At 44.7% G+C, this 20066-nt stretch overlaps 1 protein-coding gene across 2 annotated transcripts in view; it reads right to left on the bottom strand.

The window, feature by feature from the left end:
- MRPS6 (mitochondrial ribosomal protein S6) overlaps positions 1 to 20066 on the bottom strand; it is a 97758-nt gene that overhangs the window by 8998 nt on the left and 68694 nt on the right. For both annotated transcript variants that reach the window (XM_068266066.1, XM_068266065.1), the window contains exon 2: positions 5146 to 5285. In XM_068266066.1, the coding sequence (XP_068122167.1) occupies positions 5146 to 5285 (140 nt within the window). The remainder of the gene's footprint in view (positions 1 to 5145; positions 5286 to 20066) is intronic.

Below are 20066 nucleotides of genomic sequence, written 5' to 3'. Positions count from 1 at the left end.
GTTTGCCCGTGTGTACAGTCTGCCGGCAGGCTGATAAGGCTGGTTTTGACTAATCCGCTCAGCGAATCGGTCAAGACCAGCCTTATCAGCCTGCCGACAGACTGTACACACGGGCAAACTGTCGTCAGAACGGCCGCCCCGCAGGCGGGTCTGACGACCCGTTGTTTGAAGAAATCAGAAGTGTGTACGCACCTTTAGCCAAGGATGAAGACTAAGGCGGACAAAAACTTAGACCTCTATGGTCCCTCTTTGACATAGTAGCAGTAGCTCCACAATCTGTCCAATGCCCTATCTGGCTACCCCCCAAGATGAGGCCGCCACTTATGAGCAAAATCCTTAGACATTGTCTACGTGTTTGGGACTCTTTTAAGTACTCCAGAAAACTTTTATCCCCTACCCTCCCTTTACTTCCCATTGTCGATAATCCTCTATTCCCCCCAGCTTTGGAAAGCCCAGTTTCTTTCAAATGGTGGGTATCAAAGCAGCTTCTTTTGGTCCATCATTTAATTAAGGATGCTAAGGTTGTTAGCTGGAACTATCTACAAGAAAAATACCAAATCCCCGGGTCAGAATATTTCAGGTACCTCCAATTGAGGCACTGTGTTCAGTCACTACTTGCGAATGCTCCAGATGCAGACCTGCCACTCTCAGTATTTGAGTCGGCTTGCCTGCGCAACCCAGGGGGCGGGGGCCTGATTAGTAGATTATACCTTTTCCTCATGGACCCGGGCCCATCCTTCAAACACTCTTACATTACAAAATGGGAACTGGACCTGCGGGGGACGAGACCAAACGAGGAATGGGACAAGGCTTGGAGGAACACATTCCATATTTCGATTAATCTGGGCCTAGTTGAGTCCTCCCTGAAAGTCATGATGAGGTGGTACTGGGTCCCTTCAAGACTGGCCCATCTGGGAGGCAATAACCTATGCTTTAGAGGCTGTCAATCTTTAGGAGATCTCTTCCACACCTTTTGGTCTTGTTCCATGCTCTCCCGCTTTTGGTCCAAAGTTTACAGGCTGCTTCAAGCGGTCTTCCATAAGCAAATCCACAGGGACCCATGGTCAGCATTACTCCATTTTCCCATCGACCTCCTCACAAAATCTCAAGGGACTCTAGCCCTTTTTATATTTATAGCAGCCAAACAAACCATTGCTAGGGCATGGAAGAAACAACTTGTCCCCTTTGAAGTGAAAACCAGAGTCTCTAATTTCATGATCCAAGAAAAGCTGGCGGGAATCCTGCTGGACAGAAGGGACAAGGTTGACAAAATTTGGGACCCTTGGAAAGCTTACCTTACTATTACCGGTCATAGCTAACCCTTTTATAGGGAACCTACCATAATAAGGCAACTGCCTTTAGTACTGCGGCGGGCTACCCCTATCCCCCCTCCCCCCTCTCCCTCCCTTTGCTAGCCCTCTCTCTCCCCGTTTCTTCTTTTCTTTCTCTCCATGTTTGTCTTATTCGTGTTTAAGTCCTCCTTAAGAGGATCTGAGGTTGGATTTATAGTAGACAAAGGATCATGGCCCCCTAGAGGGTACGCCGGCCACTCTGGGTCGGCGAGTCCGACTGGTTGTAATGGGAGAATGATCCCTCCCCAGTATTTTTTAGCAGGTAGCCATCTTGATTTCAGTGTGATGGCTATGTGTGATGTGTGCATAATATATTGTTGTACAAGAATCTCTATGCGCTGCTAATTGGGACATGTTACTCCCTTGTATTGCCATAAGCTGTTTTTTTTTTTTCTTTGAAAACCTCAATAAAATTATTTGAAAGAAAAACTTAGACTAGAAAAACAAAGCTTGGCCTAATGAACCTCAATTTCTACTGAGACACACAGATGGTGGAAGCAGAAGTCGGTTACTGGACCAGGAAACTATGGAGCCCACCTGCCTTGTGTCACTAGCCCAGGCTGGTAGTAGCTTGGGATGTGGTAGAACCATAGACTTGTAGGGTTAATGTGTGGCTGACAACTCTGAAGACTGTGGTGCAATCATAACAACTTAGAGCAGAATCTCAAAAGAATGTTTCTTGTAACTTGTGGAAGCCAAGCTATGAAGAACTGAAGCGATTTTAAAGTGGAATGAAACTCAAAATTGCATTAAAGTAATAGAAAACAATGAAAGTCTGGTTTAAAGTTACTGGAAGGCAAAGCTCCATTATAATGCGCTCCTGCATTACTCAAATTGCAGCATCATTTTCTTGCAGATTTGATCATAATGATGTAATCTAGTCCACATTGCTGCCTCAATGTGGCTGCTCAATCGTTGTTTCAATCCATTTCCATCCAAAATGGATCAAGACCATCGATCCCGCATGCTGGAAAAATCTTACTCTAAAGTGTTTGTTTGGGTGTAGGGCAGTAGCAGCGTTTGACTTCCTAAAGACTGACAGACCCCCCGCCGGTAGCACCCCCCCCCCCCCATGTTTACCCCCAGACCTGTGGTCAGTGTTGCAGTGTAGCTTTCAGTGACCTTTCTGTTGACTTCTGTTGACTGACACAAGGATTTATTTTCAGGGCAAGAATTGTGTTTTTTTTTTCTTTTATATAAAAACAATTATTCAAGCAGGGAAAATTGACAATTATGACCCTCATAGGTATTCAAACATTAACCTCCTAATGTCCGCCTAACGCCAATTTGTGTGAACAAGGCTGCTCCCCCAGAATTGGCGCCAAGTCCTGGGGGCGGAGACTGCAGGGGATCCCCACTTGAATTTAGGAGCTCCGCTCTGTCATCAGTTTCCCAGCGGCGATCGCTGTCTATTTACACTGTACAGCGCTGCAATCTATGGCAGCGCTTTACTGGGAAAAGCTGTGACGCTTGGCTGTCCCCCTGGGGTGCTCAGAGAGTGATCGGCTCTCATAGGCTGATGTCTCTGACGAAGCAAGTCTTCTTGCAAAACAGGTGTCAGGCTGTAATTTGTCACCTCCACCATATACCAATGTGCCTTCTTTACCACCTCTGATACTATTTGAATGGATGTCATTTGAGAGCATCTAGTGCCACAAGACCCTGTCTTTTAGCTTTTCAACCCATTTATTGAGAGATAGTGGCCTAAAGACCCATCTACACCATACATTTTTTTGTCCGATGCAAAAAAAAATTGAATCGAATCCCGATCGGACATGTCAGATTGAATCGAATTGGACAAAAATTGTATGGTGTAGATGGGGCTTAAAATCAGGCAGGTGGTCAATGTGCCTCCTTACTCCACTTGATCCTAAATCTGTCTGTGAATAAATGATACCGGCAGTCCGACTAGTACTAGGCTGATTAGGTATGTAGAATAATTCCCTCCTTCCCCAAGCATTTTGAAAGATCAGATATACTTTCTACTGGCTGTAGAACTATGAGTAAACAAACATTCCACAAAGATCACCTGACAGGTCTAGAGATGTCACGACCTGTGATAAGTGTCAGGATGTAAATCAGGGAGAGGAAAGATGTTACATTGGGAAAACACTGACTAAATTATTTAAAAAAAAACAAAAAACACTACTTACATTATTTTCACTACAATTCCTCTTAAAGGCCTAGTGCACACCAGAGCGGTTCGGCTGCGTTTTGCGATCCGCTTGTGGCTGCGGATACGCTTGGGTAATGTATTTCAATGGGCTGGTGCACACCAGAGCGGGAGGCGTTTTGCAGAAATGCATACTCCCGGGCTGCTGCAGATTTTGGATTGCGGAGGCGTTTCTGCCTCCAATGTAAAGTATAGGAAAATCGCAAGCCGTTCTGAAAAACGGCAGTTCAGAGCGGTTTTGCAGGCGTTTTTGCTACAGAAGCTGTTCAGTAACAGCTTTACTGTAACAATACATGAAATCTACTACACCAAAAACGCTTCACAAAACCGCAAAACGCTAGCTGAAACGCTACAGAAAAATAAGAAAAAGCGTTTTAAAATCTGCTAGCATTTTGCGGTTTTTGGTGTGCACTGGGCCTAAGTAAGCATGTTATTGTTATGTCTTCCAGTCCTATCAGAGATGATTTTGTATACAGTCAGGTTTGTTTTAGATCACAAGTGATATTTAATTTTGCCCAATACTGTGTATTCCACAGAAGGAGGAGCTTTACTGACATAACAGCACCATCCAGCAATGAGTTTACAGTAAAATTAACAAAACATTTTACACATTAATTGAAACCATCACAGCGGCTTGTATTTGTTTTTTGCAGGGGTGGGGTTAACTACTTGTTAAAGCGGATCCGAGATTAAAAAAAACTAACTATAACAAGTAACTTGTCTATATATCTTATCTAAAGTTTAGATACTTTACACAGCATATCTGGCTGCAAACAGCTTCAAAAGTTTATGATTATTTATTCCTGTTATACAATGAGGGCAGCCATGTTCTGTTTGTCACAGGCTGAGGGCTGGAGATGCTATCAGCTTGCCTGTGTGTAAATTCAGTCCCCTCTCCTCCTCCTTCCTCCCCTCTGCCTCTGAAATCAATGGCTAGTAACCTCCTCCTCCCCAGACTGAGCTCCCATAAGCCCTTGCTACAGTGCCAAGGCACAAAAGGAGCTGTGGGCGTGGCTTGTTTAGTTTATAGGGAATTAGAGTATTAAAACAAAACAAACATAAGTATTTGGCTTGAGGAATGTCCTATAAACCATATGAAAGGAACACAATTATGCAATGAGTAAAAGCTTATCTCGGATCCACTTTAAAGGCTGGTGCACACCAAGGGCACATCTGAGTGCTTTGAAAAGTGCTTGGCTAATGTATTTAAATGTGAAGGAGCACACCAGAGCGATGAGCTTTTTTCCACGAATGCAAACGCGGATCCTGCAGCATTTCTGTGCTTTTCTGAGGCGATTCTGCCTCAATGTTAAGTATAGGAAAGTGGAAAATCGCTCTGAAAAGCGCTAGAACAGATCGATTTTCCAAGCGTTTTTGTTACAGAAGCTGTTCAGTTACAGCTCTACTGTAACAAAAAAATAAAAAAAATGCTACACCAAAATGTTCCAAAAGTTGCTAGGCATGATTAGAAAATCGCTAGGCACATGCCTAGAAAAATCACTTCAAAAAGTGCTGAGCGTTTGTGATTACACTAGCGCTTTTTGGTGTGCACTGGCCCTGACACTGTTACCCATAATTTAGGATGCTGCCTTGTATCAGCAGAGGTAGATGGAGACGTACCCTCCTCGGACATGGTGCTCATGGTGCTTCCTCATCCTGTATGGAAGGTTCTTCTCTCCCAGGCTCTCGAGGTTTCGAACGATTGCTCCTTTTTCAAACAGAGCTTCTATGGTGCGTTTCAGAGTGGCCACCGTCTCCGGCTGGAATTCAAAACAACAATAATCCCTTTAGCATAAATGTAATAGAAATATGAGGTGAGAAATACATGGAGGCTGCCATTGGTGACTTGTAAATTGTACTTGCTTGGCAGATATACTAATGCCTTTTATATCACTGACACCAGAACATATATATGGTTACAGTAAAGCGGTTACTGAACAGCTTCTGTAACAAAACAGCTCTGATCTAGCGTTTTTCAGAGCAGTTTTCCACTTTCCTATACTTAACATTGAGGCGGAATCGCCTCAGAAATCAGCAAAAATGCTGCGGCTCCCGAGTTTGCGTTTGGGGGGAAACGAGCTGCTCTGGTGTCCACCAGCCCATTGTCTAACATTAGTCAAGCGGTTTTTCACCCACAAGCATCTTAAAAACACTCAGAACTGCTCTTGGTGTGCACCAGCCCTCTCTAAGGGTGCAGCATACACACAGCCAATGTGATCACCGCCATGCACTGTGAGAGCTCACCTACAATCTGTTCATAGTACTAGAAAATCTGTCGGCCCTCATACTGTTGGCCAATCATTAGCCAGTCAAAATTGGATGTGTGTGCCAAGCTTATTACTTTCCTCCACAAACCAAAACAAGTATGAATATAAGGTGCTGTGATTAAAGTCTACCCATATTATCCCCATGCTTATTTCAGGCGTGTGATTCAGACACTACTGCAGCCAAAAGGATAAGCAGGATACCAGGCAACAGGTATTCTTTAAAACAAACCTGTGAGGATTGCGGGGGGAAAAAACAAATACTTACCTCAAGAATGGAGAGCCTCGGTATCTGGTCCCCATTCTTCTCCACCAAGCCAGGAACAAGGGCACCAGAAGCATGCTGCGTAGTAACAGACCCACTCAGACTTCGGCATACAGTAAATAGCCATTCCCAAGTGGGTCCATGCTGCTGTGCGGGTGGCTTGTGCATGCGCAAAACCACAGATCCGATCGAGCTTGGCTTTTTCCACTGAAGCCCAATAGTGTCTGCACTACCACGCATGCACGCCGTTGACAAATAGATTTGCAGAGGGGAAAGCACAGGAACCGCCTGGTGGAGGAGAACTGGGGGATCCTTTCGAGGATCCAAAGGATTCCCTCTCCCAAGACAAGTACCTGTTTTGGACACTTTTTTTTTCCATACAAGACTCTGTTAAAAGGAAATAAATATGGCATCCTGTCCATCTCAATACAGGGTCCCTGAAAGATCAGGGCTTTTCATAACAATCTGAACTATGCATAAAAATTTTAGTAAAAAAAACCAAAATTTTCTTTTTGCAAAATAAAAATGGAAGACACCTGTTGTAGCAATGCATAAATCTGCATCAGCCTGAAAATGCTCATTAACCCCCCACCCCATCAATCTAAAGTTCCTGTCCAACCCCAGTTCTCGAGGGCCAAGGTCCTCACACATTTTTTTTTTTACACAACTCAAATTAATGGATGGGACCCAAATCAGGAAAGGTGCATGTGGTTCAACAAGCAAAACACATCCCCATTTCTGACTCCATCACACACTAGCATGGACATGTCCCTCAAGGGCTTGAGTTGAACAGCCCTGATTTTAAGCCACACCTCCCTGCTAGTGACCAACAACCATGATGGGCCATCTACCCTTAAGGCTACTTGCACACCAAGACGTTGCATTAGGTGCTACGTTAAGGTCGCATAACGTGCAACTAACGCAAGGCCTGGTGCTCTTCGATGTGGACGTCAGAGTGAGCCGCGTTGTGCAGCTCACTCTGGCGTCCGTGATGCCATGATGCGTACTCTTGGACGCATGCGGCATCACGTGGTCTCGCCGGCCAATCGCCGCACAGAGCGGCCGCACCAGGAAGTAAACACTGCACGTCACAACGTGCAGTGAATATTAATTAGCCATGTGCCTGGCCGCTCTCCGCTCCTCCCTAACATGACTGAGCATGTGCAAACAGTCTAACGCGGTTTAAGCCGCTGTAACACTATAGTATGCTGCACTTTCGGAAGAACGTGCAGCGTTACATGTAACGCAACGTGGGCAGTGTGAACAGCCCACTTGTGTTACATTGCTGTGCATTGGGGGAGCGTTAGAGGCTGCACTAACGTGCGCCTGTAACGTATTGGTGTGTAAGCAGCCTAAATGTGCAGTGTTTTCTTCCAGTATATTTTTCCCAGCCGGGTGGCATAAAAAAGTATCCGGGTGGGGCGTGACCGTGGAATGCAGGGCCGGCACAACTCTGCTTACACCATAGGAGGAGAATGAGGAGGTGAACCAACGACAGAGTCAGAGTGGTTCAAAATGACTGCAAGCTGTAAGCCACCAAGGAGGAGATCTGAGGGCTCGTTTCCACTATCGCGAATCTGCATGCGTCCAACGCATGCAGATTCGCACATGTAATGCAAGTGAATGGACCTGTTTCCACTGTAGCGTTTGCGTGGTGCGTTTTTATGAGCGGTGAAAAAACGCACAAAAGAGCCAACGAATTCGCCTGCTAGTGGAATGCATGCGAATCGCCGCTAATGTATTTAATAGGGAAATCGCATGCGTTTTTTTACGCGTTATTTTACGCGATTACGCATGCGATTCCGCATAGGAACCAATGTAAATTACACAGGCAGTGACATGGTTAAAAACGCACATAGCCTAACCTATGCGAAATCGCATGCGTAATCGCGTAAAATAACGCGTAAAAAACCGCACCTGCATGCGATTTCTTCTGCGGTGGAATCCAGGCGATTCCGCACCGCTACAGTGGAAACGAGCCCTGAATCTATGAACTGGTACAGAAGGAATTTTCCATTTTGTTTGCCAGAATGATAACTTTTTTTGTTGTTTTTTTATTCAACAAAACTTTTATAGAAATAAATTGAAGAACTAGTGTTCCAGTAAATGCATGCTTAAAATCTGTGACTAATCTCAGGCTTGAATACACCTTGTGTCTAAAACTGCTCATAAATGCCACTTTTGTAGATCTGACAGCTATTCATCTGCCAGCAGGGCGGCTATTAAATTAAAAGCATATTAAATAAAAAAGGTATCCATCCAGTTATATCCGCCATTGTAATTAATCTTTGAATACCATGTTTCCTTGATTGTAATTTGATTTTAAAGACTAAAAAAAAAACAAAAAAAAAACTGTACTTGTGCTATTGAACACACTAAATCCTATGGAGTAGGCTTTAATGGAGTTTAAGAATGTGAGTTTTCACACCTCCTGCTGTGTTAAAACATCCCTACAGCTAGCAATTTGGTGTTCTGCAACCCCTATAACTATTTAGCTAACTGGAGTAGAATAAAGGTCTTCCATATATTTTGTATTAAAAAATGCTCAGAAATATGACTTTTCATCATCTGACAGATCCTGATCTGTTAGCAGAGCTCCCTTTCTTCACTTGGTCTCTCCCACATTCTAAGAGCCATTCCATTCCTTATCTCCAAACAGGTGCTGACCTGTCAATTGCTGCAGTGAAGAAAGGAAGAGACCAAGTGAAAGGGGTCCCTGCCAGCAACCACACTGACAGATAAGGGGCTGTCCAATATCAGTGAGATACAAATAATTCTGGCGCACATGCACATTTTATGCAAATTGTATGCAGCTTGGAACCCATCCTATCAAAATCAACATAAAGTACATTTCATTAGCGCAATTCCAAGCTGCATACCACTTACATCAAATTTTTTTACGCAAGCCACAATTATTTGCATTTCCTTGATCATCTATACTGTAAAGCTGGGTTCCCCAAACATCTTCGGTCAAGGGCTGAGTCAACATACTTCAAATACATTGAACCGAGGTAGTGTAAAGTTTTACCTGTTAACACGTGCAGCCCTTTTGTCTCCCAGTTAACCAAAGCAGATATTATGCCCCAATACAGCATGTGCAGAAAACCTCGCTGCATCAGACAGTGAAGTATACCCAGGGGAGATAACACTATCATTCCTGGAGCTGTAATGCTGGTAAATGCATGTCTCCTGATTCGTTCAACTAACTGAGTCTGCCTCCTGGATAGAGAGATTGTTGATAGTACTGCAGATAAGTCCCAAAACAAAATAAAGAGGAATGAACTAAAAATATTATTCCTATTAGAAGTGAATGGCCCTTTGTTTGTGGTATGATTTCCTAGCCTGGCCTTGGGCATGACATACAGTGTATGAGGTTGTGGAAGGGGGGGGACATCTCCAGGCAAGATGGAGTCAGATGACTGCTGCGAGAATCTACGCCTCATCTAGACTTCAAAGCCTGTCTCCATTTAAGCCTGTGAGCCGCTTCCCATGTTCATGAATGGGGATCACATACTGCTGCTGGGTATGGCAGAGTCCAAGGCTGCAGACAAGCATTTCAAATATGGAGTTCAACAGAGGCCATCAGTGATGGAAACACACAGGAGACTGGAGGACACAAGTGTCCAGCACACTTCAAGCCCATTTTAATTTTTTTTTTGAATAAATTTACTTACTGCAACTAAACTAGCTATGTGCTCCCCACCCACTAACCTCTATTGTAGTCACAACTTTAATCTTTAACTATTAAAGTGTTTTTCTGTTTCCTGTATTCAGAAGGTTTTATTTAGCCACACAGGAGTTTTATGACTCCAGATTAGTTATCAGTGAGAGTTGTGATGTTCAGAGAAACTGATTTATAGACCTGAATTTTTAACCCTTACAGTAATCTTTTAAAAAATGGATAAAGAGTTATTCCTATGCAGGATTGGAACTGTACATAAATGTTTATCTCATCATATTATGTGTCCCATTGTTGGTCCCTTAGATTCCAGGACCCCTTGCATTCATTAAATGAGGACTCTATGGAGTGCCAGTGAATGGGACATTTTACAGGAGTTCCACCCAGATTAAAACTTAGAAGCTGAAACAAAAGCTGAATCATCACATGACAGCCGATCATTTTGTAAATAATTTTTGGCAACATCTATACCAAGTGTATATATAGCTTTTATACCCTCCCTGGCTTCCACTTCCCCTGGAGCAGCGGCAACTTCACAGGAAGTTAACTATAGAAGTAATGTTTTTTTTTTAGATCACAGCAACTAAGAGACATCATTACTCAAAATAATTGCAGAATTTACTCATACTGACATAGTTATCCTAAGTGCCTTTGTCTTAAAATATAGTAGTCATCTGTGTGAAAATTTAAATTTTAGCTCTGAGACAGTATTAGTGCTGGAAGCAACTATCTTGCATAAAACTGTAATATCCAGGTCCATCAGGAAGCTTTGCAGTGAGGAAAATAACAGTGTGCTAATTACAATCAGTGTAGGCTGCACACAAAAGCTCTCGGCTTTAAATCAAGCCATATCTGATGCACTCAGGAATAAAACAGCAACCTCGCTGCAGGCTGAAGAGCTCGGTGAGGCACAGCTCAGTGCAATTTTCACACTAACTCTTGTAGTAATAATGAAAGTAATCTATTGGATCTTTTTAAAAAGGAACAACTTACAGTCAGGTGTTTGAATCCTGCAATACTGAAAGGGGAGGTGACCAGGCACTAAATTTATAAACCTGGGTAAATGGGTGCAACAGTGTGACTGTGCGAATCACATGCATTTTTTATTTCTTAGGGCCTGAGCCCACTGACGCATTTGGGCAGCTTTTCAGTTACACATCAATGTTACAAATGCTGAAAAGCAGACAGCAGCGGACATAACTACGTTAGTGGGCTCAGGCCCTTACAGGAAAGCATTGTATACGTATCACATGGGATTTAGATACAATATGCAGGAAGAAGGTACTTGCTGTGCAGTTTTAGAATGCACATAAAATTGCATTGGAAAACACATACTAATGGGATTTATGTGGGGCCCATAGACTTACATTGTATACGATTTCCATGCAAGGCAAAATATAAGCAATTCATATATGTGTGCTCCCAGTCTCAAAGAGCTGTGAAGGCTGAACTCTGCCCTTCAATGGCTATGCCACCTACAGGAGCGGGATGAGTGCCAGGTGTGCCACGCCCCCCTACCAGCATCCTGATTGGAAGAAGCGGTGAGTAGAAGCTCAGCCACACCTTCTCTCCTAGAATGCAATGTGGCATGGAGGGCCTGGAATTCTTAAAGGGAACCTGAAGTGAGAGGAACATGGAGACTGCTGCTTCATTCTATAAAAAAAAAGCAATGCCCTTTGCCTGACTCATGTCCTGATGCTCTGCTTCTAATACTTGAATTCCTAAGCCCAGAATGAGAATGCAGATCACGGTGGTCTGACAGCTAAAAAACAAAAACAAACAAAAAACCAACGGGGGGGATAGCTGGATCAGGTCACTCTGCGCCGCTCCTGTGGACAGATATCCTGCAATTTCATTTTCAGTGACCCCTGCGGTCACGTTGCTGCAAGCTCTACGTGGCTCATCACAGAGCAGAGAAAGGAGGCTGGGCAGAGGCAGAGCTGCCCAATCAGAGCTGGAGAAGAGGCGTTAGGAACATTCCGAGTGAGCATTTTGCAGGAGTGCCTCTCCCGCAAGGGACGCCCCTTCCACAGTTAGATGATAAGAATCTGCTTGACTGTTTTTTTTTTTTTTTGGGGGGGGGGGGGGGTGAAAGCGTGGAGCTGGGGGGGGGGGCATAGAGGCATGCCATGGAGAAGGGAACATGCCTCTGTATCCCATCTGACCAGCCCCTTGTGCGCATCGGGTACACTTTAAAAGCAATTAAAGCCAGAAGCCCAGCATGACAGCCAGGCAACTGGCAATGTTTATAAGGGAATGAAGATGGCAACCTCCGTATCCCTCTCACTTTATATGTCCTTTATTACTCCAGGGTCAATAACAGTCACACGATCACTGCTGAGCACATCAAAAATTAAAAATTAAAAAAAGTTAAAAAAAATAGCTGGTCTCCTAGGAGGGAGAGGGGCATCTAACTAAAAGAAAAAAGGATAGGAACTGTAGATAAGGAGTGTGTATAATTGGGGGTTACTGTGCAGCATCATTTTTAATCTGCTGTTCATCTTTAATATTGCCCCCCCCCCCCCTCCCTCCATACTTGTTCCCCTAAGCTGTAATGAAAAACGAGCAGTAATATTGTCTCAGCGGGAGCAGCAAACGCTAACCTGCTATATTAGGCAGCCTCAGCATAGAGCTGAAATCACCTGACAGCATGAGACGCAGACACGATACACAGAGGAATCATCACAATATCTACACACATCGCGCAGAGATGACATAACTAGGACAGCAGCTCGGGTCGTTTAGGGCAAGCATTGATCTTAAAATCCCTCGTAGCCCAAGTATAAACTGCGCATTATCTGCGCAATAGACAGGCTGCATCAACAACTAAAGCCCAAATCAAGCTAGAAGTAGACCATGTATTAGCTTAGTAAGCAGAGACAAAAATATAATGCTATGTACACAATATGGATAAACAGCACACCAAATCTTCTGTGATAACTTCAGGTGACAGTTTACCTCTCTGCCACATTCTACCTAGGAAGAAGAGAGTTGGGAGGAGGAGCAGGAGGCCTGTCACTGTAGTAGTCATCACAGCAGAATCTTCCACTTCAGTGGGTTGCTGAAGAGGCTGCTGACATAGAGGACACTGGATTGTCACACTAAATAACCACAGTCATTTCAGGTGACAAAAAAAAAAAATCAGTGTAGCTCTACCGACTTCATGTCAAGTGAGTCTTCTGCACCTGCAAATGTATTTTGGAAAAACTGTCCCTGTGTCCGAAAGAAGTCTAGCTGAAAATGTTAAAGCTGTGGGGTAATGCTGTTGCTTGGCCCAACTTCTGTGGGAATTCAAAAAGACTTAGACCCCTTTCACACTGGGATGTTTTCACTGCGTTGCGTTACCTGTTTTCACCACATGATAACGCTAAAGCAATGAAAGTCTATGGAAAATGTCATACCTGATGCGGTGCAATGCGCCAGAAGCATGGCATCTGATGCAAAAGCATCAGCGCATAATGGAGCAACAATTGCGGCAACGTGTGTTAACCGGAAGTCATGTAAGTCAATGGCAACGCAGATATTTTAAATTGGTTCGCGTTGAGTTGCGCAGCACCAAGATTTGTCTATACATTTGCTTGCAATGCGTATTTCCTCCACATGCAGGGAGCGCTACACAGCCTCATTTAAGATTTTATTCACTGCCAAGAATTACATGAAGGCTCATTACTGCGCATTACCGCAAGTATCTACAATTTACAAAGCCGGTTTTTAGCTTTGCAGTGCCGTGCTATCATTCAATCACACCGCAATCAAAACGCTAGTTGCTAGTCTGAAACAAGCCTAAAACAAGTACGGTAATACCTCTTATCAACACTCAGATCCGGAACTCTCTGGGGAGTCAAAACAGGCCAAAAAGGGAAATTTTAGTGATTCAAAAATATTCTCTATAATATACTCAAAAATGAATATACCATTCAAACTTCATATAAACATCCCTCCCTTCCCCTTTCCCCCTCCAGGTCGGTTCCAACACCTTCCCCTTACCATAGCATACCACAGATAGCTGGTTTAATCCTCTGAGGTACATTTATCTTTTCACAGGCACCACCCCCCTTTCCCAACCCTTACCAGGCCTATTGGTCCAGTCTGGCCCTTCCCGTTACCCCTCATGTAGTTTGTCTCTCTCCCTCCCTTCTCTTAGGTACATTGGGTGACTTGTGAACCAAAGCTGGGCTCTCACTCCCCTCCCGGCCTGGGTGATGCAATGCACCCCTGACCAGAAGGTAGCCTAGCTTTCTCACTATTCGCACACCCCTTGTTCGGCTATGGTCATGTAACTGCTGTATTACTCATGATTACCCTATGTTTTACGTTTTGTGCAACATGAGCTTTGTTGGTCTTTTTCCTCTCTCTTGTTATCCATTGATCATTTTTAAAATTTTCAATAAAAACTTTGAAACAAACGTCATATAAACAGATAAATCAGGCGAGATGGCACCAGTGTGTTTTAGATTCAGAAGTTCCTTCATCAAGCACATGAAAAGCTTCCAGCGGAGTGGTTACTAAGATACACACAGGAACAACCACTTGTGGTGGTTTTATTTCTTTCGTAGGCACTTCTGGATGTGAAACAGACTGGTGCTGCGGCACCTAAATAATCTGGAGATTCAGTAACATTTGTGTTTCTGGATAAATACATTTCCCTATTTGAGTCAATGCACGGTGCGTTGTGGAGACTCCCCCTGCCCCATTGGCCTCTCTCAATAGAGAAATCAATATCAACAAATAAATGCAGGATACTCAGTGAAGCTCCTTCTCCCCAATATTGGTTCCACCATGCCGCCAGCGGTTCTTTTCACTCCACAGATAACTATTAGCAGGACATTCTGGAGGAGTGTAATAACTACTCACCTGTCCCATTGCTGCGCACCTCCTGCTGCTGTCACAAAGCTTAGTATCGTCAAAGCAGCTATCAGAGAGAGGCTTGAGAACTTTAATAACAAAAGCCTTTAGCCAAGACCAGAAGACAAGCATGTGGGCGGTGGGACTAGATAGCAGGAGAAATCTCCGCTGCAGTCTCTGTACATGGTACACTGCAGGAGGGCACTAGAGGCTGCAGAGTTGGCAAGGGAGGAAGCACATTGGAAACTGAATGTCTGGGGATAAGTGTGGCGGTAGGACCAATACAGGAACTGGTATGTTGGCAGGAGTGATGGTTAGGATATAGGGCCCGTTTCCACTATCGCGAATCTGCATGCGTTTCCTGCATGCAGATTCGCACAGCCTATACAAGTGGATGGGCCTGTTTCCACTTGTCAGTTTTCCTGAGCGTTTTTCTGTGCAGGATTTTTCTGCACGGCAGAGCCCTCAGAATTCGCCTGCGTGTGGAATGCATGCAAATCGCCGCTAATGTATTTAATAGGGAAATCGCCTGCGGCTTTGGTATGCGAATTTTCATGCAAATTTGCATGCGAATTCGCATGGAAATCAATGGAAATGCACACCGGCACTGCCATGGTTAATTTCGCATACCGCGTCATTCATGCGAATTTTCATGTGAATTCGCATACACCCACATGCGAAATTCGCATCCGCATGCGAATTTTTACCGCGGCGATTCGCACCGCACAAGTGGAAACGGGCCCATAGGCTGGTTGTACATTGTACATATTGCATAATGCACAATTATGTGTGTGAACTGCGCTGCATGCGTTATACCGTACTCGTTCATACAAAGCCTGCATGCAGCGAGTTAGAATAATGCGATCCATTCCAACGCAGAGACGTGGGCAGGCCCATAGGATTGTATAGGCAGTGAGGTAACACCCAGAACTATTCTGCAACACAGCTGATGCAGTGAGAATGCACCCAAAAAGGTACAGTCAGTTTATAACGGACATTTTTTTACATATTCGCTCAGGAGGTTATATTCCACTACATACGGTCTTTCATAGCAACTAGCTAAAGGCTACAGCTTATTCCTGGTACAATGTAAACACATTAATGTTCACATAAATGTTTTATTAGGAAGATGCGGAAAAGCGGATTTTTTGTGCCATGCTTTCTGGGAGCAATGGCAGAAATCACAGAAAGCAGAATTATCCGAGTATTTTTTTTAAATATGTAGTGTAAAAGGCACAGGATCTAAGGCCAGGGTGCCACCGCAGATCGCTAATTGCTGTACGAAACGCTCAGCATTTTTGCTAGCGTTTTGTACAGCGATTTCCGGTGCCATTTGTAGGGCAATTGGTAGCACTGTACAAACTACCGCTGGTGACTGTACAGCGCTTCAGATTTGTGTTTTTTTCTTTTGTATCCTGTTTTAAATAAAGTTTAGACTTTCGAGACTAATTTCTGCAGCCTTCCAGTGCTGTAGCTCCACACCCCAACACAAGACGCCATAGGCACTCCACTATCTTCAATCAGAGAACCGCCAATGACCTTTTTGTGCTAGAGGACATGGGTATGTGTCGGATGTCAGTTGACAGCTCAAATTACAATAGCTCATTACTTGCTGAGAAAGGAGAATTGGACAGGCTCCACACACAGGAAGGACCCTGGGTGGATTTCTGTGTGTTTCCATCTCTCCTGTGCAAGAGTTCAAGTCCACTTTAAATAGTTTAAACCTTATTTAAAATCAGAAAAAAACTTACAAAGTCGCTGTAAAATCACTTTTAAACTCCAATTCAAAATCAATCATACAGAGTTCTTATCCTTTACATTGGAGCGCAAATGGTCAAAAAATGCTGCAAGACCTGAAACTGCGACTTGGCCAATCGCAGGTGATCCCAAAGCGCATACCAAAATTACTCTAGTTGGCCCAAGGCCTAAAAGACAGCAAAGTAATTGGCATTGTATAAAAGGAAATACATAGGTCTTTTGGATGAGTCCAATTAGCTTTTGAGAAACATTGTTGTGCTCATCACAACTACGGAATAACCATATCAAAGAAAGCTCTGGGCCCTCTACATGCAGCTGGACCCCAGAACAACGGGATGGTGTGCTGGGCTCATGGATACTGCACTGGCCAAATGGCACCAAACTAACAACCAATCAGAATTTATCTTTCACTTCACAAGGTTCACACTTGTCTGTTTTTGTGCACTTTTTTGCATAGGAAAACAAATTTAAACTGAGAAACAATAGGCCTATTCACACTCAAATGTGTTTTTCAAATGGAGGAAAAAAAACGTACAACCCGCAGCATAATTTCGCACGTGTTGTGTGTTTCTTATTGACAGTCATTAGGCAATGAGGAAAAACGTGCAGAACGAGCAGTGTCCGAAAACCACGTGCACAAAAAACATGTATGTTTCCACATTGACAAGAGTGAACTCTGCTTTAAAGGGAACCTGAGGTGAAAGGGGCACGGAGGCTGACATGTTTATTTCCTTTTAAATAATGCACCTTGCCTGGCTGTCCTGCTGATCCTCTGCCTACTTTAAGCCATAGACCCTGAACAAGTATGCAGATGAGATGTTTATGACAAATCTGACAAGATTAGCTGTATGCTTGTTTCAGGTGCGCGATTTAGACCCTACTAACCAGAAAGATCAGCAGGACTACCAGGGAACTGGTATTGTTTAAAAGCAAATAAATATGGTAGGTTCCATAGGTCTCAAATCTCAGGTTCCTTTTAAAGCGGACCTGAACTCAGAACTTCCTCTCGGCTCTAAAAGAAAAGCAACAGCATAACAACCTTTAAAGTAAAAACATTTCTTTATTAGAGCTTACAGAACTCCTGCAATAAATCTGCAGTGTGTCTACCAGTACTTCCTGCTTTCATTGAAGTAGACAAAGGGTTAATATCCTCTGTTTACAAATGTAGCTGCTCTGCCAAGCCAGCCAGCTGACAGATTAAATTACAGTTGTGATTAGTCACCGATGAGGGTCAATTAGGCAGGCTAAACTCTCTAAATACATACAGGGTGCATTTCTCTATGTTCCCCTTCTGTCCCGTGCAAGAGTTCAGCTCCACTTTAAAATCTGGTTGGTTGCTATGGGTTACTGCACAACACTGCTGCTTTGTACACAGCATTAGTAAATTAGCCTGATGGTGAATGGCCTTTTCAGTGCATCGTCTGGTGCTCTGTGTACTCTCGCAGTGGCTCCCAGCATGAGCAATCCTGGCAGGGGCTGATTACCGGTTATAAAACGCAAAATCAAAAATAAAATGTCAAAGCTATTAGTGTTCAGCAAAACAGCAGTTTCCGTACAGAGCTGTGAATCTTGAGAAAAGAACGTCTGTATGAAAACATGATTTGTCAGTTCTTGATGAGAACGTGTCACTTTTAGCCTTAAACAACCTTTTTATTTACTGCAGGTCTGCACTACCTTTCCCTACAAAACAGAATATTGCCTTCTTAAAGCGGACCTGAACTCAGAACTTCCTCTCTGCTCTAAAAGATACGCAACTGCATAATAACCTTTAAAGGAAAACATTTCTTTGTTACAGCTGATACAAATCCAGCAATAAATCGGCAGTGTGACTACTTCCTGCTTTCACAGAAGCAGACATATTGATGACATCCTGTGCTTTCAATGACCTCATCAGCCGTGGCAGTCAGCTGACACAGGGGAGAGATCAAATTACAACTTGTGACTAGACACAGATGAGGTGGGATTAGACAGGCCAAACTCTATAAATATATACAGGGTGCATATATCTATGTTTTCCTTCTGTCCTGTGCTAGAGTTCAGATCCACGTTAAAGCAAACCTGTGAGTAGGAGAGGGAAGCCGCTGGATCCTGGAGAGGCTGCCCCTTTGCCCCCAGCAAGGCCGTTCCAACCAGGGCTGTGGAGTCGGTATAACAATCATCGGACTTAATCTCCGACTCATCAGTTTATGAAACCACCAACTCCAAGTACTCAAAATGGCTACAACTCCTTAGTCTAATACTTGCCAGGGCTGTGGATTTGGTACAAAAATCATCCAACTCCTCAGTTTATGAAATCACCGACTCCGACACCAGGTACCCAAAATTGCTCCGACTCCACAGCCCTGGTTCCAACGACCCACAATGCGCTGCCACACTGTGCTGTAGAACAGACACAAGCAGGCTCTGCTTTTCCCACCGCAGCCCGAGCAGGTGTGTGCTACTGCGCATGCTGGCTTCTGCCTCCTGAGGTGAGGATACCCATAGGGGCACCTTTTTTCCTACATTATATTTCAGCTTTAAAGAGGAACTGTAACATCAAACTTTCCCCTGGGGGGTACTCACCCCGGGTGGGGGAAGCCTCAGGATCCTAATGAGGCTTCCCACGCCGTCCTCCGTCCCCCGGGGGTCTCGCTGCAGCCCTCCGTAGAGCGGCGACGTAAATATTTACCTTCCCGTCTCCTGCGCAGGCGCTCTGGTGGCTGTTGGCTCCGAAGTAGGCGGAAATACCCGATCGCCGTCGGGTCTGCTCTACTGCGCAGGCGCAAGTCTCCGGCGCCTGCGCAGTAGAGCGGACCCGACGGAGATCGGGTATTTCCGTCTAGTTCCGAGCCGAAAGCAGCCACAGCACCCCCACTGGAGCCAGCAAAGGTTAATATTAAAATTACAGTCGGGTCTGTCGCCGGCTGTTCAGAGGGCTGCAGAGAGACCCCGTGGGACAGAGGACGGCGTGGGAAGCCTCATTAGGATCCGGAGGCTTCCCCCACCCGAGGTGAGTACCCCCCAGGGGATCTTGTTGATGTTACAGAGTCTCTTTAAAGTCATTAGGAGTCATAGATATAGATATATAGATAGAGAGAGAGACACACACAGATACTCACCTAAGGAGAGAGAAGGCTCTGGGTCCTGTAGAGCCTTCTCGCTCCTCATGGTCCCCGTGTTCCAGCGCTCGCTCGCTCGCTCAACCCCCCCCCCCCCCCCCCCCCGTAGCAGTATTCGACCAATTTGGTTAAACACTGCTGTGCCCGCCGCTGAAGGAGGCTTTGGAAGTCTTCGGGGGCCCGAGTGCTCCCGAAGAGGGGCCAGTCCAAACTGCGAGCGCCCTGTATTGCACAGTTGCGCTTGCGCAGTATGGAGCTGCCTGTTTTTGGGAGGACTCGGCTCCCGCAGTCCCCCGCGGCAGATTTAAATGGAGGAGCTGCCGCTGCAACCAGGGCACCGAAGAGGAGAGATAATTATCTACAGAACCCAGAGCCTTCCCTCTCCCTAGGTAAGTATCTGGCTATATATAACTCCCAATGACTAAGGTCTCTTTTCCATGGACTGTTGATAGGCAGTGAAATGCCTCTCAAACGCTCACAACTTCTTCCTGCTGCCTGGTATCTGCTCACTGCAGCTTGGCAACTGCTTGCTGAGCACACAGTTCAACAGTCCATGGAAAAGAGGCCTAAGTGAGCAAGTGCGGGTTCCCATGATGCATCACTCCCGAATATGCAAATCATCTCTTTACATT

Source organism: Hyperolius riggenbachi, chromosome 2 (genome assembly GCF_040937935.1).
Source record: "Hyperolius riggenbachi isolate aHypRig1 chromosome 2, aHypRig1.pri, whole genome shotgun sequence".
Lineage (NCBI taxonomy): Eukaryota > Metazoa > Chordata > Amphibia > Anura > Hyperoliidae > Hyperolius > Hyperolius riggenbachi.
This window is presented reverse-complemented; position numbering and strand designations above follow the sequence as displayed.